Source organism: Pipistrellus hanaki, assembly GCF_964339955.1.
Source record: "Pipistrellus hanaki genome assembly, chromosome: 1".
Taxonomy (NCBI): Eukaryota; Metazoa; Chordata; class Mammalia; order Chiroptera; family Vespertilionidae; genus Pipistrellus; species Pipistrellus hanaki.
This window is the reverse complement of record NC_140503.1, coordinates 67707241-67731392: the sequence shown is the minus strand read 5'-3', so window position 1 is coordinate 67731392 and position 24152 is coordinate 67707241. Positions and strand designations below refer to the sequence as shown.

The following is a 24152-nucleotide window of genomic DNA, read 5'->3' as shown; positions in this document are numbered from 1 at the left end:
AATTCTTAGTGATTATGTATCCAGGCAACCTAATTTAGTTCTATGTAACTGTACTGTTTGCTGCTCATAATCAAATTAATATTAGATCTTTACTTGTAAGAACAATGAAAATTATCTTTGAAGTTAATGTACATTGGTTCTGGGACAATTTGCATATTAGCCATTTATTATATAGGATATACATTCAGTGGCTAGATTATTATGCATTCAGAGATCATAATAATCTGGCCACTCAATGTAGATTTGCTTAACAATTATGCACTGAGATCATTTGACTTTTATCATTTGATCAAATATCCCATGACATTGGGAATATTATTTTGTGTGTGAGGTGGGGTAGGGGACAAAAAAAGAAAACCCCAGAGATTAAATCAAGTCTAAAACTCAAATTTCCTGACTGTTTATCTCCAATTACCTACCATACCTCCAAACTACTCTCTTTCAGCTAACAAACATGGGAGTGACATGTGGGTAGGTTTTTTTTTTTTTTTCTTATTGTTTTTAAAACCTCTCATTATTGATTCATCTCTCAGAAAAACCACTAATTCAGATGATTTCTACAGTTAATTTCCTATGCCTTTTTACCTAATTAATCGTCCAATGCAACAATTTCATCCCCATGAATATACTAGGTAAAAGGACATTAATGCATTTTTAAGTTTAAAAATTTCTTAGAACCAGACAATATATATCTCAGGGATTATGAATATTTTCTATCTCCACTACTAGGTAAATACCATAAACACTGAAATGCACACTCAATAAACACTACAAACCTGTTATGATGTCAGATAAACACCGTGTTTATATGTACAGATTTTTAGTCTTCAAATAAGTCAAATACTTACTAGTTCTGAGAAAGGGTTGAGTCCCAGATAATGAAAAGACAGGAAATAGCTTTGAAAGAAGAGATGTACTGCTATCACATAGAACTCGGTGAAGCATACATCATTCAAAGGCCTCATACACACACACTGTGAACCTGGTTGCTGAGTAGATGTGCAATGCTGTTCTATTCTGCCTCAACATCTGAATGTGGCATTCTAACAACTGACCTACAAAACTACCTCTAGTGGTCGATTCTGTCTGCATATTTCTTCCTCTAAAATTCACAGAATGTCCTCTATTGTTAATATTCCTTGCCTTAAATATTTGTAACTTCTAATTTAAGTGGCCAGACTGTTATGAACTCTGAATGCATAAAAATCTGGCCACTCAGTGTGTGTGTGTGTGTGTGTGTATATATAGTATATATTAGAGGCCTGGTTCATGAATTCGTGCATGGTGGGGTCCAGCCAGCCTGGCCTGGGGGAGGGGACATGGGCAGTTGGCCGGCCTGCCTGCTGGTTGAACTCTTGGTCAAGGGGACAATTTGCATATTAGCCTTTTATTATATAGAATATACATTCAGTGGCCAGATTATTATGCATTCAGAGATCATAATAATCTGGCCACTCAGTGTAGATTTGCTTAACGATTTAGGTCACATTCTAAAAGGTACTTTAAATTTCACTAGAATCTTAGGCAAGTCATTTTTCAGGAAGTTATCTTTAATATCTATGCTAAATAAATAACATTTACACACAAGACAAACCACCATGGGCTTTTGTATGAATTCAAAGTATAAGACTCCAAGATAGTGAGCACACAGTGCAATATACAGGTTTTGTAACATAGAAATCCACACCTGAAACCTTGTATGTTCATGTTGACCAATGTCACCTCAATAAATTAAAAAACCATACAAAAGAATCCAAGGTAAATGTGGAGGTTCATCAAGTATTTCAAAGTCTAGAATCAACCACCTGCACATAAGAAATCACCTTGATTAAAATTTTCAAGCTTATTTATTCCTCAATTTTAAAGTCTGCATTGGACAAAACAGATATAAATGTATTTGGGGAAGTTATCTTTAAAAATATAGTATGGCTTAAAAGTCATCAATTATTCCTGTAGCAACACACTATATAAGCACCCTTAGCATTGCTCTACTTTCGCCACCATTCTTAAGTGAATGCCCTGTATACATCTACAGGCAATAGAAACCTAATTACTTTGCCCCAAATAGGAATAAAGAATTAACATGCTATTGAAACAAGTTAATCTCTAGGGATTTGGGTAAAGACAATAAACATTAATGTAATTCAAGAAATAAGATTTGCAAGTCTTATCTATTCCCTTTATATCCTAAACATTTCTTGTAGAAACCTTATGAGATTTAGGAGGAATAACAGGAAATAGACACAACTTATCCTATTCTTCCCATCAGTTAAGACAAAAAATTCATGCAATTTTCAAAAATTAATTTCTTATAAAGCCAGTCAACAATCTTTTAAAAAGTGTAACCTGTTTTAAAACATCACAATAAAATTAGTCTTAAATATTGCCATAATTAAGGAAAACAAAGTAGTCATTTTAGAAGCACAAGAATCAAAGTTGCTTGTGCAATGAAATTAAAAATCTATCATGTAACCATCATTGAGCTACATATTAACAAGCACATCACCAACTATTTTATTTATATTAATGACAAGTATAACATTTACCAATTAAAAGTCTACAGGTTTACTTGTTGGTAGTAATTGAGCTTTTCCAATAGGGTTTTTGGGAGAACCTTTATACCAGACCCTTTCTCTTTCTGATGGCTTCCTAAGGATCCTGCTATTTATCCCAGATGATAAGCCTGTGTTATTATTTACAACAGACCTTAATATATCATGATTTGTCAGATCCTCCAAGGGACCCTTTATCTGGCCATCAGATATCACTTTTTGTTTACAAACTCTGGTTGACCCAACTGAAGCATTCATGGAGTCTGGGTGCCTCTTCATCTGTGAGAAAGATTTAGAAGTTAATCCCATGCTTGATCTTGTAACTGCATCAACATTTGACTGTTTGCATGAAACAGACTTCGGTTCCTTAGGACCTGATTGGGTATGTGGAACTGAGGAATCTTTTGACGTACTTTCTATACAAGAGGGAAGAGCACTGTCACAGCTCACTGATTTAACCAGAGGAGAAGCAGTATCACCAAGATGTGCCAATTTGTGCCTCACAGGTTGTCTGTCATACTCCAACAAAGAATTGATTCTTCTGACAGACTGACGAACAGGGGTGCGCTGAAACTTGAGAGGTGATTTAACTTTTGTCCTATTTGATTCATTTAAAGAAAGCTTATTAAACCATTGTATGTGGTCTGAAACCTTTCCGTGCTCGGATACTTGTAAATGTTCAGATAACCTTGTATCACACTTTTCCACCAGTGACTGCTGTGTGACCATTCTCACACGCCTAGGTTTTGATAAACTGGTTGTAACACATGTAATCTGCTCTGAGGAAGAGGTGTTAGTTGCATCCTCCCTAGAAGCTGTGCATTTCAACAAGTTCTCTTCAATCATATTCTCCTCCTTTAATTTAGTATTTAGTTTATCCCTTGGGGACTGTTGTGTTTTTACCTGTTCATCACTGGGCAATTCTTGCTTGTTTAAGTCATCATTTGGCAAATCTGAATGAATGACTTCATCATGTTCCATCTTCATATGAGTTGAATAACTTTTTATAGTTGCTTTTCTATCTAATTTTTGAGTTTGATGTACTGAGAAGTCTCTTTCTGAAAAATTATTTTCACTTTTACCAGTTTGGTGTTCATTTGATTCTATCACAGTCAAATCATTACTTTCAAATAGATTTTCCGCTGGGCTATATGATATAGAAGATGTTTCATTTACTTCTACTTTCCCCACATTAGTAATTGATGACTGCTTGTGATTTATCAATGCATGAAGCTTACTTCCAGATTCCGAAAATGCTTTCTGAATTTTCACCAAAGTCTCTGTACTCAAGTTATTTTCATCCCCACTAAGAGAGCTTCTGGTTAGGTTGTCATTATGCTTATTATGTATATTAGAAGGGGTGAGTTCATATGAATTAATAGATGACTTTTCTACCATTTCAAACTCCAAACAAGAGTTTTCCACCTCAAGATTCCCTTCTCTTGGAGAAGTTTCTTCTGCTTCTATTTCTCGAAAACTTGAATTACTAGGCCCCGTCCAAGACATTCGGTAACTTGTTCCATTTAGTTGCTCTGGAGTTAATAAGTGTTCCTCAGACTTACTGATCTTTTTTGAACCTAAAATAAAACAGTTCAGGAATTTTAATCATTTATATTTGACCTAATTTTTACATTATTATCTGAGTACATAGTGAATAAAGGTACTAAGCATTTAATTATAATAAATTAAAGATTTGTGTGAAAGGACTTTTAAATGTCAAACTTTCATATTTATAAAGCATCCTCCACTTGTTCACAGAAAATACATCGACAATTCGAATTTTTTTATTTAAGATGAATTTTAAGTTTTCAGAATATATTTTATCATTAAAAAAGCAATTAAAGGTCATGTGTAAATTTTATCTCAATTAAGCTGAAAAACTTTTATTTTAAAAAACAACTGAAGTAGTACAGCCAGCATGGCTCAGTGGTTGAGCACTGACCTATGAACCAGGAGGTCACAGTTCAATTCCCTGTAAAGGGATATGCCCATGTTGTGGGCTCAATCCCCAGAAGAGGGCATGCAGGAGGCAGCCAACCAATGATTCTCATCATTGATGTTTCTCTCTCTCACCTCCTCTCTGAAATCAATAAAAATATATTTAAAAAACAACAACTAAAGTAGGTTTTTTGAGTAAAACTCTAACAATATCATATCAATGTACCTTTACCTTTCTTGGTTAATCTTTCGTCATTATCTGGGCTAAAAAGCAGACCTGTTTTTACAGATTCAATCCTACTTTCTAAACTTTGCTGATTTGCAAGTCGTCGACCAACAAGTTCATGTCTATTGACACCAGAACACCCATTCTGTACAGAAAAGAAAAATTAAAACATTTTGCTTAAAAAGTAAACAAGTTAATTTTCAAAATATTAAGACAAAGTAAATTTTTTATGATTATCAAAATTCTCTATAGTTAATTACCGTATTTTTCGGACCATAAGACGCACTTTTTTTCCCCCAGAAGTGGGGGGAAAAAGTCCCTGCGTCTTATGGTCCAAATATAGCCTACACATATACTTTAAAAAAAAAGTTTTTTTACTTGCCCGGCTCTGTGTGGTCTCTGTGTGCTTGCCCGGCTCTAAAATGGTTCTAAATGCTGCTGTTTACTTTACAGGGTTGATTACATGTGTTTATGACTGTGATGTTGGGTTTTAATGCACATAAAATATTTTAGGACACTATTTGTTTCAGAATCTTTTTTTCTTCATTTCCCTTCTCTAAAAACTGGTGCATCTTATGGTCCGGTGTGTCTTATGGTCCGAAAAATACGGTAAAAATAATATAATTGAGAAACAATTTTGTACTAAATACAAATATATATGCATGTATGATGATAAAAACTAAGCATTTGACTCGGCTCTTAGTTATTTTATGATGCAAGTAAAAAAATGCCTCCTATCTTCATTGATGAGTCTATGTTAGGGTCTATTCACAAAAGTGAAAGGAAAAAGAAAAACAAACAAAAAAAACCTAAGGCCAAAATCTTACCTCCATGGAATTTATATTCTAGGTAGAGAAATTTAGACTAGAAAAAAGTAATCAGTTAATTATATTGTACTAGAGGCCTGGTGCATGAAAATTCATGCACTGTAGGGGGGTGTCCCTCAGCCTAGCCTGCCCTCTCACAGTCCGGGAGCCCTCAGGGGTGGGAAGCAACCGGGTGAACAGATTAGGGGAATGCAACGCCCCCAGCATACCTCTGCTGCTGCCACTGCCGGCAGCACAAGCCTTGGACGGCCCTGGTTACCTGAGCCTCAGGTGGTCCTGGGTGGTTGGGGGCATGCAGGGACTGGGAGACTCTGGAGGCAGATGCGAGGAGAGGCTAGACCCGCCTGAGGGCAGGCCTGGCCATGTTGTGTGCCTGCCACCCTGGCAGGGCTGAGGGGACTAGGCACCACCATCTTTGAGGGTATGACAGTCAATTAACATATTCCCTTATTGGCTGTGGGCACCATCATCTCTGTGAGAGTGTGATGGTCAGTTAGCATATTCCCTCTTTATTAGATAGGATAATATATAATACAAAAGATGAAAAGTGTTATGGAAAAAAGTAAAGTAGGGTACGAAGTATATGAAATGGTAAAAAATGGGGGTATAACTTCCAACACAGTGATCATAAGAAGATGATCTGTGAGTAAAAAAAAAAAATGAGGGCAAGAGTCATGAATACATAAGGGGTAAAAACATTCCAGGGAGAGGAAAATGCCAGTGCAGTCTCTAAGGCTAAGCCACATCTGGCATATTTGGCCTACAGCAAGTAGGCAAGAGTGGATGAAGCTGAGTAGGCAGGAGGAGGACTCAGAGGCAGCTGGGAGCAGGTTGTGTGCAGGGTTGCAGTTGATCGAAGAACTTAAGTTATTTTTGTTTGTGTGTGTGTGTGTGTGTGTGTGTGTGTGTGTGTGTGTGTGTTTTTCCCCAGAGTGAAATGAGGAATCACTGGAGGGTTCTGAACAAAAAAATGACATTACTTAACTTCAGTTTTAAAAGGATAATTTGACTAGTGTTCAGCAGCAAGGGAGAAGCAAGTTGACCTACTAGTGAAGACTTATTGCAATAATACAAATTCAATATGACAGGACTTAAAAGTTAAAAATGTAGTACTGGTGAAACTGGTCTCAATATACTCGGAATGCAATAGTTAGATAGGATTCCTAATAGTGAAGGCAGGGTGTGTGAGGGAAAGTGAGGAGTCAAGAATGCCTGCATGGCTTGGCCTAAGTGACTGAGTTGCCATAACTGGATGGTGAAGACTACAGGTAGAAGTGTGGTTGGGAAAGGCTAGGAATGGAGAAATAGAGGCAGTGAAGAAATGCATCTCAGACCTCCATTTGGGAAAGGTTACACTTGAGATGTCTACTGGATAGACATCCAACTAGGGAGGTCAAATAGGCAGATGTTAAGAAACAGACAAATAGTTCAGGAGAGCCCTCTGGGCTGGAGATATAAACTTCAAAGTCTCAAGTAAATATATGATGTTTAAAATGATCACCTTTGAGTGAGAAGAGAAAGAAATGAGAAGTCCAAGGATGAAGCTTTGGGAACTCCAATGTAAAGGAATTAGAACAGTAACCAGCAAAAAAAGGAAGAAACTCATGAGAGTAGTGTCCTTGAAGCAAGAAAAGAAAGTATGTTGGCTAGGAGCAAGTGATCAGCCAGGTCAAATGTTGCTGGTGGATCAAGTCAAACAAGGGCTGATCTTCGTCTAGTGGCTTGAGTGAGGATGAATTCATGGGTGACCATGAGGACATTTGCTGTGAGTACTGAGGATGAAAGCCTCACTAGAATCGGAAAAGGAGGGACCAGAGATTGGCAAATGTAAGAATTTGGTATAAAGAACAGTAGGGAATGGGAAAGTAGCTAGAGGAGAGGCAGGATTGAGAGGGTCTTTCAGCATCAAATCTACAGCTTCATGCTAAGATAAACATCAATGAAATGGTGATAGACACTCACTGCATCTTTGCTACTTTTCCCCAGACTAAATTTCAAACGAAGAGATCTTCGAACTTTTTCTTTACGACTGATTTTAGGAGAGAAGCAGCCTGCTTTTCCTGATTCCACTCTAAAAAGAATAAAATTTAAAATATCAGTTTATAGCATAAAAAATAGAGAAACTTTTGCAAAATGAAATTTGAGGATGTCCAGAGCAAATCATATTTCTAAAATCAGTTAAGTTTTAATATAGCATATATGAACATATTGTATATGCATACAAAAAAGATTTTTCCATCTATCACAATAGTCACTTAAAGATCAGAATTATCAGAATAAACTAGCTTTTTAAATTAACCAGAAATTTAAAAATTATACATATCAACTTGAAGGAGGATTTCAAGCAAGTACATGATTCAAATTAGGAAGCTTTCTCTGGAGAATATATAAAGGGCATCTGATTAATAAGGCAGAAAAATTTTTTTAAATTACAATTCTTGATATGATGAAAATATTTTATTAGCTATATACATCAAATATTTAGCCAATAAAAGCAAAATATCTTAGATAAATTACCTGCAAATTTTTTTGCTTGCAATCCTTTTACTTCGTCGTGGTACATCTGTACTGATCAAATGATTTCTACCAATGGCTACAGGAGAGAGTGAACTCTGAGATGACACTTCTGGGCTTGTATCAAAGTGAACTATAAAAATAATCACATGTAATATATTATACACACTTATTTTCTTTTTCAAAATATAAACTGCTAATAGAGATTAGACTTAAAGCCACAAGAAAAATCATTATCATTTCTGCTTAAAAATTTTAGGGTCCAAATAACCCAACTAAAAAAAGAATCAAATTTTCTACTTTTTAGATGACAATGAAAGGTCAGATTAAGCATTGCTTTCACATTGGCATTTTAAACTTATTTAAGAATACAAAGGAGTGGCACTGTTGCAGATTGGAGAAAGAGAAGCTTTCAAGGCGACAGTCTGTCTCACCACTTACTAATGACTTGAGTCTTTGAAAATGGATTTCTATAGCAAATATAAGTATTATTGTAATATAAAATGTCCAGCAAAGTACCTGATACGTAATATTAAATACTATTTCTAAAAATAAACTATTGAAAAGCAATTTAGAGTTTGAGTATCCAGTATGCACCTGCTAGCCAACTGTTGTCTGTCTGACTTGAATATAACTTGTCTAATATTTTCAGCAAAAAAATAATCTATAGCACATGCCTAACCACTTGTCTACTGTCATGTTCCATGCTAAAAATTGGTGTTTACAACAGCTCATTTTGATCAAGTTATTTTAACACCATGTCATGACACTGACTATAAAAGAAATGCGGAAAAAAGTAAAAAAAAAATTATAAACAAAAGCTCCATATACATTGGCTTACATTTGAATTATGTCTAAGATATACTCCATAAGCGTAAACCTTCTTGTCATTTGTTTTAATAAAAATCCACATGGGCCCCAGAAACATCCAACTGTATTTCAGTTATAGAAATAGGAAATAATATAACTATTACAGTGACCTTGGGGTCCGTGTACTTGGCTAAATAAAATTTTGGAGGTCAGTATAATGTATCCAATATGACACAGGTAGGTTTATCCTAGGGCAGCCAGAATACATGGCATAATGCAAAGTTATCACATATGTAAGAAAGAAATTGTATATAGGTACTCATGGACTTTAGATTAATACTGTTTCCTTTATACATTAAAAAAGAAGCATTTTGCAAATGAAATTTATTAAATTTAAAAAGTAGGATAGGAGCCGAAACCGGTTTGGCTCAGTGGTAGACTGAAAGGCCCCAGGTTCAATTCCGGTTAAGGCCATGTACATTGGTTGCGGGCACATCCCCGGTAGTGGGTGTGCAGCTGGTCGATGTTTCTCTCTCATCGACGTTTCTAGCTCTCTATCTCTCTCCCTTCCTCCTCTCTGTAAAAATATCAATAAAAAAAAAAAGTTAAAAAAAATTAAAAAGTAGGATAGGAGCAAAAAAAAAAGGTGTGCCCTAGCCAGTTTGGGTTAGTGGTTGAAGTGTCAGCTCACAAACTGAAGGATCCTGGGTTTGATTCTGGTCAAGGGCATGCACCTCAGTTGCAGGCTCTAGGCCTGGTTGGGGTGTGTACAGGAGGGAACCAATCAATGTGTATCTCTAACGTTAATGTTTCTCTTTCTCTGTCTCTCTCCTTCCCTTCCACTCTCTCTAAAAATCAATGGAAAAATATCCTCAGGTGAGGACTAACAATAACAACAAATAGGATTACTGTTGTTTAACTTAATGTTTTATTTTTTTAAAAATCACTCATCAAACAGGTTCATGCTAATGTTACAATAACACAAGAATGTTTAACTTTGTTTGGGGGAAGTTTAGAGAAAAGGATTCAGCAGATCATCCTTGGGGGACAATGTATAATAATGCTAATAAACAAAAGCAAATAGGACCACACTTCACATGTGCCTTTTGGAAAAAGTTCTCCAAAATGGAAAAGCTATAGAGGGCCGCCTGAGAAGGCACATGGACATTCTTTAAATTGTTAGCTGAGCCCAAGGCACTGGCAGAGTACTTTTGTCCAGGTGTCAGCAGGGGCGGGTCTAGATATGTAAATCCAGTAATGCTAGGGCCTAGTTAAGGATGCAAATAAGCTCCTTTGACCCTATAAAATAAACCTGCAGCTTGGCTCAGTGCTCACTGCCTCTCTATCAGAGAGGATGGCGCCCACCGAGCACCCAGCTTGATGAATCTATTTCTGCCTCTTGTCTTTTTTTAATTTCTTAATCCCCAGCTCCTCCACTCAGGAACCTGTCGTTTTCCTTGATGGACATGGAAAACAGAGAAACCGCCCCCCCCCCCCCCCCTGCAGAAAAGCCTTTACATTTTAAAAACTAAAACAAAGTTACCTGAAATAAACTGAAGTCTTCAACTTCTGAATACTGAAAAAGCTATAGAGATAGCCTCAGGATTTTTATTATTATATATTAATGAACCAAGAGAACCCGTTAAGGACCATAGAGAACAAATTGCTATTGTTTTCAATTTTTAATAAAACAAGGAAAATATAAACTTTAAAAATAACAAACAAAAGAGAGGCCTTTGAGAGGATCTAATAACCCCGCTAATGAATTCAAAATGGAACTCTTTTTTTTTTTTTTTCAAAATGGAACTCTTAACATTGTCAGAAACCAATAAAAATCTAAAAGAGGTAGAGATTACTCACATTTTGACTAAATGTGAAACAAATATGAGATGGAAGACCCCAGACTTAGTTATGGTTTCATTTCATTTGGGTTGACCATAGGTTATTTTGAGCCAACTGTATTGTTACACATGCTAAAGAAGCCTACTCAACCAAAGACCACACTAATAAAAGTCTGGCATTCAAATCAGAATGATTAAATTATATTATTCCCTGGGGGCTCTGGTTGGCCACATTAGGAACTTATAGTTCATTTGGAAGAAAATGGCCGGGATGGTAAGGGATCTGGAAGTCATGCTGCAAGAAACAGTATATAAAAACTTTTTAAAGCTTTTAAAGCATAAAACATTAAAAATATTACAACCACTCCCCTTCCCCCCCCAATGCAACTCATGATAGTTATTCCAAAGGTATACCCTACCCCACTCTGGATTCAGAGATGATCAAACTTTGAACAACCTCAACTCAACAGAAGATAGCAATATAGCTATAGCTATAGATCCAAAGTAGAATTCAGAATGTCCAATCACATAAAATCTGAGCATCGATGCTATCCACAGAAGCCAGACTCTCCCTCCCAGCTATTTCTCATAATTTTCAATGGGCATGGCCATAAAACACATACATGTCAATTATACAAATCAGTCTATTTTAAAATTTAGGGGACTTTATAAAAATTCAGGTTTAATAAAATATAAAGCTGTGGCTCCTCAAGGGCAATATTAACATGAAATAGCACTTTACCCAGAACAAGCACTCATGTTAATATTTACAACCCAATTATATAAATCACATTAGTTACCTGATACTGGTGTAGAACTGGTACTGAAGAGATTACTTGGCAACAACTCAAAATTAAAATTGTGCTTGATGGACTTCCTTTTCTTACTTGAGCAACCATGAGAAGAATCTACTGGCAGTTTGCGCTTAGCATTTGGTGTAAGAATCACTGGAGATTCAGACAGCTGAACTGAAAAACACACACAATTTATTGTTCCTCCCACAATGTTGATAAAATAAAAAAGTTTTATAAATTTATTCTTATAAAACTATTACTTAGGCCGAAGCCGGTTTGGCTCAGTAGTAGAGCGTCGGTCTGTGGACTGAAAGGTCCCAGGTTCGATTCCGGTCAAGGACATGTGCATTGGTTGCGGGCACATCCCCAGTAGGGGGTGTGCAAGAGGCAGCTGGTCAATGTTTCTCTCTCATCGACCTTTCTAGCTCTCTAGCTCTCTCCTTTCCTCTCTGTAAAAAATCAATAAAATATATTAAAAAAAAAACAAAAACAAAAAACAAAAAAAACTATTACTTAGGACTAAACATCAAATACATGCTATAAAACTAAATTAATACCATTAATTCCATAAAATAAAAATAGGCAAGCTATAGTAACTTGAGCAAAATATACTAAAAGATGCATAATCCACATTAAAGAATATTAACATAGGGAAATACATTATAAACAAGGAGTTAAAATAAAAATTGTTCTAAATATTATTTTTGCTTTTCATTATCACTGAGTATTAACCAGTTAATTTGTTCAATTTTGAAAATAAAAAAAATATTATATTGTCTGTGATTGGGCTATGTAATTATTTAATTACAGCCACAAGCAAACCAAGATTAAAAAAAAAAAAAAAAAAGGAGAGGGTTACATATACTAGTAAACTTCTGGTTCTAAAACAAAAATAAAATTGAGTTATTTTTACATATTCAATAACATATAACTTACAAGCAACAGAAAAGCATGATTAGATTAAAGATAAAGTAGACTAAAATAAATTCTTATCTATAATTTTGGGTTAATTATATCAATGTAATTAGCAAGTCACAGCACAGTCTTATAGTACAGTATCTCCACTAAAAATAATATTGGATTTGATTAAACCAAAATAACTCAGAAATTTTCATTAAGTACATATAACACTTACCGATTCTTTCTTGTTGAGGTGTAACAGAGGGTGTTCTGTTATATTTAAGTTTATTTAGTGCTCCACTGACAAAATCTAAAAAGGCAAGGTATATAATCACATAATCAATTATAACATTTGCCGAACTTTCACCAATAATTCATATTGATATTTGTGGTTTTCTAGCATCTACATTTGTATCAATATATGCTTTTAAGGTCACTTAAGGTTATTATTTCAAAATAGGAAAACACCTAAACGATATATTTTTATTCCCTTTCACTTATACTCTGATCTCTTTTTCAAAAAAATAAGAAATGTACAATACTACATGAAATTTGAAACAAATGCTTATGATGCACAGAGAGTATGGAAGAGGAAAGCATTACTAGTTGAGAAAGAGAGGATGAAGTGGCAATTAGAGGAGAAAGCTTTGCAGGGTAAGTAAAGCCTGGCCTGTGTTCTGAAGGATTAGTAAGTGTTGATTTGAGGCAAGGTGATCAGCATATGCAAAGGCATGTAAGTAAACACAAGATTTATATATACTAGAAACTAGCAGATCTTTTGAAAAATATTTTATTGATTTCTTTTAGAGAGAAAGGAAGGCATAAGGATAGAGATACACTGATGAGAGAGCAACATCAAAGATTGGCTGTTTCCTGCAGGCTGCCAACTAGGGATTGGAGCCTGCAATCTAGGCATGTGCCCTGACTGGAAATGGAACTGATGACCTCTTGGTTCAACACAACCACAGCTACAATGGCTGGGTGAAACAAGTACGTAGTTTGGTATTGCTAGAGCAAACAGTGAACAGTAGATAAGGTAAGAGATAAGCCTTTTTTTTTTTTTTTTTTTTTTTAGTAGTATCTTGTGGCTTGTTTTTAATTCTTCTCACAGTCTGGGAGCCCTTGAGAAATGTCTGACTGACAGATTAGGCCTGCTCCCAGCAGACATCCTTAGCGCTGCCACAGAGGCAGAAGGGGATCCCGCCACTAGCACTGCGCTTTCCAGCTGGGAGCCAACCTCTGGCTGAGCGGAGCTCCCCGTGGGAGCACACTGACTCCAGGAGGCAGCTTCTGCACTGAGCATTTGCCTCCTGGTGGTCAGTGCACATCATAGTAATCGGTTGTTCTGCTACTAGGTCTATTTGCATATTTGCCTTTAATTATATACTAGAGGCCCTATGCACAAAATTCGTGCAAAAGTAGGCCTCCCAGTTTGTTGTACTTTGTTATAATGGCCCTAGGAAGCTGATGCAGAAGGCATAAGAAATCTATACAGGAAGCAAAGAATAGAAGGCAATATATAAACCAATAGTTAAAAAAGAAATGGGGTAGTTAATAACAATTGGTTCCGATACTCAAAAGATAAGAAATTTTCCATGATAACTGGAGGAGATACGGCCACAGACTTTTTCATCAAGACAGAAATAAGGCCCTGGCCAGTGTTGCTCAGTGCTTAGAGCATCAACCTGCACATGGAAGGGTGGCAGGTTTGATTCTCATCAGGGCATGTACCTAGGTTTCTGGTTCAATTCCTGGCCTGTCAGGATGCATCTGGGAGTCAAACTATTGATATTGTCCCTCTCATATCGCTCCCTCTCTCCTTACCCCTCCATCCCTCCTTTCTCCTCTCTAGCAATGGAAAAAAATATCCTCAGGTGAGGATTTAAAAAATTTTAAAAATTACCTAAAAAGTATTATAATTAATTTCACTACAATGGATCGCTGGATTTTTTTGTCTTTTCCTTGGTAATATTCCCACATCATTTAGTTCATATTCCTAACTAATTCATACCACTTTTAAATTATTATCTCATACCTGGATTATTGCCCCTCATTTCTGACTATTCTCCCTACCTCCAAGTCTCAATTCTTCAAACCAGATAACTTTCTAAAATATTTTTAATCATGTTATGACTTCAATGGTTCTCTAAACTCAGCTCAATGTTCTAATTATTTAGCCTGATATTGAGCTCACCATAATCCTTAGGATGAACACTTCAAGTTGGTCTTTGTACAGACATTGATTACTTCTTTCTTACAGAAATATTTTCATAGTATTATTCTCATCTAGAGTAAGATACAAGTATTCTGGTCCTCCACCCAATCCCCCTTACATTCTACCTTTTCTTCAAGAAGGCTCACTTTGAAGAGCCCTGTTCATTACAATCCTGAGAACTTTTCTCATTTGAACACGTTTTGTTTGTGCTGAAGATCTAGCACTTAATATTAGTTATATTGTCATTTTTACTTTTCACATGTATATGTCATGCCTTCCTACCAACTATACTGTAAGCACCAAAATGGCATACACCTTAGCTTCTGCTTCATGTTCAAGCAAATTTCAGATAAAGCAAATTGCTGTACCTCCCTAAAACAAACTGTCACTGCTCCTTACCGCCTACACTTTGTCTTCGCTTTCTCTTACAGTCACCAGGAGTTTCATAGTGACTTCCTTCAAAGCCTTCCAGTGATGGAGTAGCACAGAGACCATCAATACCCAACATAGGCGGTATCTTTTCCATGATAAAATCTGGAACATGTCCTAAAGGAAAATGTTCACAATTAAGATCTTGCCTATATGCCCCCCCTTACCTCGAAATGTTTCAATAGTATACACCAACTTTCTAAGAGTTGTCTTCATAGTTCACTTGAAGAAGCTGGGATCTCCCTCACTTAAACAAATCCCATCACTTAATAATGCAACTATATCTTACCAATATCTGATGCATAATCAATAAAAGTCTGTACTACTGCAGCCTGCAATCGGAGCTTTTTTTCTGTGTTGGCAGACATTTTTTCCTGTCCTTCATTTGTCTGAAGAAGGTTTGGTGCAAATATCACTGCAAGGTTGCTGCTATCCATCTTATTCTCACTGGACCTTAAATGAAAAAAGGTTTTAAGAGATGGCACCGAAGATAAAGATAAAAAGTTAAAATAAAGTATTAAAAGTATATTTTGAAGACCTCTTACTTTTCCAGTCCAACACAAGTCATAATATAGTTACCCTTCATCTACCCATCGACATGATTAGCTTGAATAAAGACAGAACCAGAAATACACAGCTTCTGTGTGCTTAGATACACATCATCAAAATCATGCAAACACAGAACCCACTTTGTTTTTCCACACAAATTGAACATGTTTGATTTTCAAACACAGTAAATCTGAAGTATTAGAAGGCGGGAAGTATTTCTAGAACAAGCAGGCTCATTGACAGCAAAGAGAAGAGAAATTTGAAGAGCAAAACACAAATATTGTAAAAACACAGTAATTTGAAACCATTCAGTGGAAAAAGAATCCTACAACTACCAATAAGCTGTTCAGGCATTCATAATGATCACTACAAGGCAGAGAAGACATAGTAAATCATTTGGTATATTGTTTCTTAAATTATACAGGATTTCTTATAGTAAAGAAATACATAATATTAGTGGCCTGGTGCACAAAATTCGTGCACAAGGGGCGGGGATTGGAGGGGGGTGGTGTCACCTCACCATGGCCTGAGCCCCCAGGGGGATGTTGTCTGACTGCCAGTTTAGGCCCTGGGCATCAGGCCTAAACCGGCGGTTGGACATCCCCCTCACAATCCAAGACACTGCATGCACAGTGACCATACTTTCATACAGGTGAAAGGCATCTTGCTGTTGTATGGGTAGCTACATTTTTTTGCTGATAAGAAAAAGTAATACATAATACGATCCTTCTGAGGCAGTAGTAGCATTTTCCCCATCTTATGGGTGGAACAACTGAAGCAGAGAGAAGTTAAGCAATTGGCTTTGTCACATAGTTACAGTGTCAGAATCAGAGCAGAACCCAAAGTGTGCAAGCCAGAGTCCATGCATGTCATTGCTGCATCATCCTGTTTTTTCAGTGTTAGAGTAGCCTTGCCAGGTTTTAATTTTTAAATCTAAGATACTGTTCCCAATATATAGGATAGGATCCCTAGGCCTGGCTGGCAATCAGGGCCAATCTGTGGGGCAACTGGCAGGCGGGGCAATGGGGGGGGGGCCCCCTGCTGGCACCTGCCTTGCTTGGCACTACCTGCTCACCGGCCCTGACCCACCAATCACCTCTCTCCCTCTCTCTCTGTCTCTCTCATCCTGCATTGGTGTCTGCCCCCTGGTTGTCAAGTGCGCATCATAGCAACCAGTCTTCTGCTGTTTGGTCAATTTGCATATAAGGGTTTTATTATATAGAATTTTTAAGAAAAGTTTCCACTCCAAATGAAATTTTATTATCTGTAAGAGTAAATCCAGCTAGTTGAGTAATTAAACTCTCATTTCCCAAGACTTTTAATTACTACTTACCTAAGAGAAACATTCCTGAGGAAATTAAAGAAGTATCTTAATATATCAATGGTGTGGTCAGGCATAAGACAGGAGAGTAACAATGTAGCTTTGTTCTTCTCTTCTGTTCCTAACTGTTGAGCTTTGAAAAGTGCTTCATGTAAATCAGCTGGGAGTATAGGCTCTGGCAGTTCCCTAAAAAACTGCTTAAGAAGTCCTGCAATGTCACAGGGAAGTGCAGAAGACAGGCCACTTTCACCATGGTCCAGTTTATTCTGGAACAGATAAAATAATCTTGAGTTTTGGGGGCTTATGAGTATATTGCAAATAAACTATCCTTTCTTATACTTTAAGAGCTTCCTTTAATAAATTTCTTTTAACTCTTACTTTAATATATCTCCTTTTAAGAAGGTTAAAAATAATAAAATTTAATTTTTTTTCAATTATAGAAACTAAGACCATGAATTTGAAACTACTTTTTCAAAGCATTTTATAATCAGCTTAATTGTGATTTCACAATGTATATGTAAATCAAAACATCAAGTTGTATATCTTAAATGTACTGGTGAATTATACTTCAATAAAACAGGGTGGGGGGTGGAGGGGAGCATCATAGAAATGATTTAATTTTTGGAAAAAAGTTCTGGCTGAAACCAGTTTTTGGCTCAGTGGATAGAGCACTGGCCTGCGAACTGAAGGGTCCCAGGTTCGATTCTGGTCAAGGGCATGTACCTTGGTTGTGGGCACATTCCCAGTAGAGGGTATGCAAGAGGCAGCTGATCGATGATTCTCTCTCACTGATGTTTCTAGCTCTCTATCCCTCTCTCTTTCTCTCTGTAAAAAAAAATCAATAAAATATATATATTTTTTAAAAGTTCGTCTGCCATGAAAAAAGCTATTTTCAAATTCAAGTTCTGTCAATAATTCATGTAATACTTCTAAATAGTTCAACTGCAAAACCACACCAAAAATATGGTACAAAAAAAAATGACAGTTCAAGAATATACTTACCTTTAACGCTTTTAGACGAATAACAGATCCTGATTTCCTAAAAAGCCCTTCTGTATGAATATGCTCTTCTAGAGATGTGCAAGCATCAACAAGAAAACTGAAACAGAAAAACCTTTTCAGGTGGCCAGAACACATCTTTCTAAGTCCCATTATTCTGCCAAAGTACAGGAGCAGACCAGGCACTACACCTCTTTCAGAAGCTCTGAGGCTACAAATCCCTTTAATCTGTGATAAAAGGTTACTTGCTTCCTAAATTCTTCTCTAGGAACCACCATTTTACCCATGGACAACTTCAATAAACCCACTTAATCCTACATCCTTCTCAATCCTCTGTTTCTCTGCTTTCATTCAGAGCACAGGAATTTTCTTTCTTTCTTTCTTTCTTTTTTTAAATATATTTTATTGATTTTTTACAGAGAGGAAGAGAGAGATATAGAGAGCTAGAAACGTCGATGAGAGAGAAACATCGACCAGCCGCCTCCTGCACACCCCCTACCGGGGATGTGCCTGCAACCAAGGTACATGCCCTTGACTGGAATCGAACCTGGGACCTTTCAGTCCGCAGACCGATGCTCTACCACTGAGCCAAACCGGTTTCGGCAGGAATTTTCTTTTGCACTGCCTCTACTCTACCTTCTTTCATATCCCAGTATCTCCTCCACCCTCTCCAATCAGACTCTTAGTGCCATTACACCAAAAAAAAAAAAAAAAAAAAAAAAAAAAGCACTCTCAGAGTCACCGATGGCCTCTGCTTTGCCAAATCCACGGTAAATTCATTGTCTTCATCTGGTTTGTCCTACCAGCTTAACACACTTGACCACTCCCAGCTCATTTTAAAAAGACCTTTTCACTCTTTTGGTTTTCCTACTGACTCCCTGACTGCTTCTTCCAAACTCCTTTTCTGTCAGACCTCTACATGCTAGGATGACCCAGGGCTCTAAGGCCTTCTTTTCTTCATTCTCTCCCCAGGTGTGATCTTGCACAGCAAACACAGCTTAAAATATCTATAATCTACTTACTACGTATGCCCCAAAATAAGGCAAGGATTTTTCCTCAATCCAACAATATCTCTCAGAAAATCAAATACACCCCAGTCCTTACAATCTTTTTCATATTTAAAGGTGTGTGCTCAACTTTTATACTGAACAATTTCTAACAACTAATGTTAGTTTTAGATGCTTAGCTAACAGCTGGTACCAATAAATTAGAATGGATATCAGCTGTAAAGCTACTGATAAAAGTTGCATTGGTGCACAGTGCCTAAACATTGCAGAGGGTAATTAACAGAGTAGTTTGTTGTTTTTAGCACACAAAAGAAATTATGACTAAGATGTAGTCATTATTACTGGGAATATGACTTTGCAGTTCAAAATGTTGAAAATCCATATAAACAAACCTTTTGCAGGTTATTTAAAAAGCAAAATACTAAGTGATATCTTAATGAAGATTATGAATCTACACCTACAATCTCAGGGAAAATGATTCTAAGGTAGCAAGGTGTTCAATAAGTGCTTTTGGATGATGCATCAATTAAAAATCTAGGTTACTGGACTAGATTACTGGACTAGTAGGCAGAATGAACCATACTTTGGACAGAGAGAAAAATAATTAGAAAGAGTTAAAACAGTTTATTTAAATGCATTTAAAATAAATTTCTTAAGATGTAAACTTACCTAGTAATTTCTGATGCAGTTAGTCCAAAAGATTATTTATAAATAGTAAGCAACATAAAAAATATTCTTTTACCCAACTTTTCTAAAACAAAAATATCAATACTTTAGCTGAATTGGTAATTTAGTATATTACTGAATATAATTAGGATTGTGCCAAAAGAATTGGTATAGATCTGAAATCTCTAATTTAATAGAACAAAAATAATTTGCTGCCGGGACCGGTTTGGCTCAATGGATAGAGCATCGGCTTGGGGACTGAAAGGTCCCAGGTTCGATTCTGGTCAAGGGCATGTACCTTGGTTGCGGGCATATCCCCAGTAGGGGGTGTGCAAGAGGCAGCTGATCGATGACTCTCTCTCATTGATGTTTCTAACTCTCTATCTCTCTCCCTTCCTCTCTGTATAAAATCAATAAAATATATATATAAATATTTTAAAATAAAAAAATAATTTGCTCTCTGACATTTACTCATTACTAAACCTTAAAATCCAATCCTGGGAGTAAGTAAAATTAACATTAAAATATGTAAAAGTTTAGGTAAAATTTTTTTACATTACTATTGAGAAATGAAATCATCTGTTAATTTAAAATGTATAAGTCAATCAACTATTTATTTTTAAACATTCAAATATCACTTTGAAATAGTTATTCATTTCAAACTTTGCTTACCTTGGAATGTGTCCATATTCTGGTACAACAGAATGGGGCAATGCATTAAAAGGTACTCCAAATATTTTACCCTAAAATGACAAATTTAGTTACTCTAACACAAATATTAAGCATAATGTAGATTTTCTTAAACATTAGGGCAAATTAAAAACCTCAGCAAATAGCCGAAACCGGTTTGGCTCAGTGGTAGAGCGTCGGTCTGCGGACTGAGGGGTCCCAGATTCGATTCCGGTCAGGGGCATGTACGTTGGTTGCGGGCACATCCCCTGTAGGGGGTGTGCAAGAGGCAGCTGGTCGATGTTTCTGTCACTGACGTTTCTAGCTCTCTATCTCTCCCTTCCTCTCTGTAAAAAATCAATAAAATATATTATAAAAACAAACAAACAAACAAAAAACCTCAGCAAATAAATAAAGATAGTAGAGCCAGCTGGTGGCTCAGTGGTTAGGTATCAATCTATGAACCAGGAGGTCAGTTTGATTCCCAGTTGGGCACAAGCCCTAATTGCCAGCTCAGTCCTTGGTAGGGGGAGTGCAAGAGGCTTTGTTGAGGTTTCCTCTCTCTCCGCCCACCTCTCTGAAGTTGATAAAAAAATATATATATATATATATATTTTTTTTTTTTTTTTTTAAAAAGCAAAAGTAAACTATAGATCAGTCAAGACAAATTCAGCAATTCTTTCAAGTACATTTTGTTAAAAAAGTAACTACCTTATGCTAGGTGCTAAGAGTACAATGATGGCAAAGATAAAGTCAGTGCCCTCAAGCAATGAGGTAAATTCCATTGGTTTCTAAAGCCACAATGGAAAAATCAACCCAGTTCGTGCTTAGTCATGAAATTCTTAAATAGATTTGTATCAAAACACTAAGGTTTCCCCTCTAAATACTACCTGTTCCTCCCTGGCTGGTTTGGCTCAGTGGATAGAATTTAGGCCTGTGGACTAAAGCGTCCCGGTTTTGATTCTGGTCAAGGACCTGGTTGTGGACTTAGATCCTCAGTAGGAGGCAGCAGATCAATGATTCTCTTTTTGATATTTCTATCTCTCTCTCCCTCTTCCTTCCTCTCTGAAGTCAATAAAAATGTATTTAAAAAAAATACATGTTCCTTCAGTGACCTTAAAAATACTGACCTTATACCTTCCTTCTGGCAACCTTATAAACACTAATTTGAATAGGAGGCTAAGTCGATTGATAATGGTAATTCCTGTCATTCATTGGGTACTTGCTAAAATTCCATCAGAAGTGGTTATTTTCAGACCTGATTACCTTTTACACACTCTGTGGAAAAGTGCTATTCAAACTACTTTCTGAGCTACCCAAAAATAGGGATTCTGCAAACATTTAATTGAAATTTCATTTAACTACTTTAAAAACCATTTTAAACATTCACAGCATTCAAATGTATTACTCACATTCAAAATTTAACACTGAAAATCCCAAAAGTAAAATTGTAAATGTCGGTTAACTTGCATGTTTGTACACACCTTGCCACTATCTTCATGCACGCATTCAAACCTCTTAAAAATATGTCACTGAATAAGAAAGTTGTAGCTTCTCATTGGACTTAAAATTAAAGCCTGTATATGTGTCTACATATACAAATTAAATAAATGGGTATACCTAATCTCACAAATGTTAATTTAAATAAAACTGCTCTCCAAGAATGCTCTTGAAGCACTTATATTTTAAGAGCATCTTATTTAACCTTGTATTTACAATGAGAAACCATTCAGCATTGTTCATGATTCAACAGACTCACAAAATTTCACTTTTTCAAACACGTGGCTCCATTTAATTGAGGAATACAGAAAAGACAGTCCTATATAATAAAGAGCTAATATGCAAATGATCATCAGGCCTTTGTGCCGGGAGACCTGAGGCCTGGACCCCTGCCCTACTGGGCTTGACAGGGGTGGGGCCAGCCAGGTCTGGGTCTCCAGGGGGTGGGCAGTAACTTGACCTTGAGTCCCCTGGTGTGCCCCAGACTCTGATAGGAGGGAAATTTTCATATACATTTTACTCATTTTCTTTCATCTCTGACACTTCTATTATAAAGGGCAAACAGCAATATTAAAATATTTCCCCTAATTATTTTAATGCATGAATTTCATGCACCAGGCCACTAGTTTAGAAGGGAGAGGGAGAGAGTTGGAAACACTGATGAGAGGAACATCAATCAGCTACCTCTGCACACCTTCTACTGGGGATGTGCCTGAAACCAAGGTAAATGCCCTTGACCGGAATTGAACCTGGGACCTTTCAGTCCGTAGGCCAGCGCTCTATCCACTGATCCAAACTGGTTAGGTCAGGACTGCCAGATTTTAAATACTGGCTGTCCCATTTATCAAGTGACCTTGATCAAATTAACATTCCCTATGCCTCAGTATCCCCACATAGGTCCTAAATCTGATGCAGAGTAAGCATTTAAAGAATATTTGCTGCTGTTACCATTACCATTTCAAAGAGAGCTACTTAAAAAAAAAAAAAAAAAAAAAAGTTAACACAGGTAACACCCTGTCTGGATAAGTCAAAATTCTTTTGATACTGTGCAACCAAACAAAATATCCCCACCACCACCACCACATTATTCTCAATAATTAGGCTTCACAAGTAACTGTTAAAATGTAACCTCATAAAATAAAGAGCATGCTTTTTTAAATTGTATGTATTGGAATATCACTTATAATACCATCTTAAAAGATTTCTAGTTCTTTTTTTAAAAAAACTCAAAACTATTATTAGCCAACCAACACCAAATAAGAAATAGTTTTCAATTACTATCTTGTGAGACCCTACTCATATTAACACTACAATCTTCTATATTTCCTCATTAGAATATTTTATTAGTGTTTCAAGTGTGACACTCAGGATATAGACCATTTATTATCGTTAACAACTATAAGAGGGGTGGAGGAGGGTAGGGGACGACGAGGACAAGGCACCTGGAAATATTTTTAATTGTTACAACTAGGAGATGCTACTGGCATCTTGTGGGTAGAAGTCAGAGATGCTGCTAAACATCCTACTATGCATCATCTACCTCAAAATGTCAAGCTGCTGGGACCGAAAAATCCTGCAACTTTCTCTCAGTGACCAAAAACCCCTGTAAAGAATAAGAAGCGTCCTTCTCTTAAATTTCAGCCTTTGGCTACTTGGGTCGAATTGGACACAGTTAAGCACCCTCTCTTTTGGATCCACACAGAATGAACAGCTTTGGCATGACCTGGTAGTGACAGTCAAGGTGAGCTCCCCGCCGCCTCCCCTCCGCGGAATCTCCCCCAGAACTCACCACTACGGCCGTGGCCGCCGGGTCCCGTCTGCTGCGCTCGCACTGCCCACGGCCACCTTTGACCTTGATGCCGTAGACAGCCCGCAGCTGCTGCAGCAAGGCCAACCTCACCAGCCTCGGATCCCACATCCCGGAGGCGCCGCCCGCTCTCCGAGGCCGGATCCGAGTCCTGAACCCCGTTCGCCAACAAGCCTTCCAAGTCCGGCTTCCGCCCCGGTGTGCGCTCCTCCTCGCTGCTGCTCCGCGGCCCCCGGCACCGCTCCGGCCCCGGCCGCCAGCCACCTCCACGGCTCCCCCGGCTCCTCGTCCACGTCCACCAACCGTCTTCCCCTAAGGATGCGATCTCGCCACGCCTCACCTTCCCTTCACTTACGCCAGCCTTCTTTCTGGTCACACGACCCTCTCAGCTCCTAACAAAGACCTGCCTTCTTCCTCCCCGATCCTTTCGGTTCCCGGGACCAACGCCCGTTAGCACCTTTTCACCACTTCCGGCCACCTCCGAAGCTCCCCCTTCCCTCCCGCCCCGGCTTTGCCCACGCCTCTCCCCCAGCTGTAAAGACGACTTCTGGCCCCTTCTGCCCCGGCAGGGTCAGTGGCGTGTCGGTC

The 24152-nt window shown here is 37.4% G+C and overlaps 1 protein-coding gene across 2 annotated transcripts; it reads right to left on the bottom strand.

The window, feature by feature from the left end:
• Positions 1–1538: 1538 nt before the first annotated feature.
• LOC311628318 (rho GTPase-activating protein 11A-like) lies at positions 1539–23876 on the bottom strand. Of its 2 annotated transcripts, none has more exons than XM_084895475.1 (12): positions 23547–23876; positions 20261–20331; positions 17919–18015; positions 16929–17182; positions 15336–15499; positions 15017–15163; positions 12638–12712; positions 11509–11676; positions 8061–8190; positions 7506–7614; positions 4723–4861; positions 1539–4129 (listed from the first exon to the last, which is right to left on the bottom strand). In XM_084895475.1, exons 1-12 carry the CDS (start codon positions 23673–23675, stop codon positions 2550–2552), a joined length of 3063 nt encoding a protein of 1020 aa, XP_084751601.1. In that variant the 5' UTR covers positions 23676–23876; the 3' UTR covers positions 1539–2549. The 2 variants fall into 2 exon arrangements, with proteins under 2 accessions (XP_084751601.1, XP_084751600.1); XM_084895474.1 differs by having other exon boundaries at positions 1837–4129; positions 4717–4861.
• Between the last annotated feature and the right edge of the window lie 276 nt (positions 23877–24152).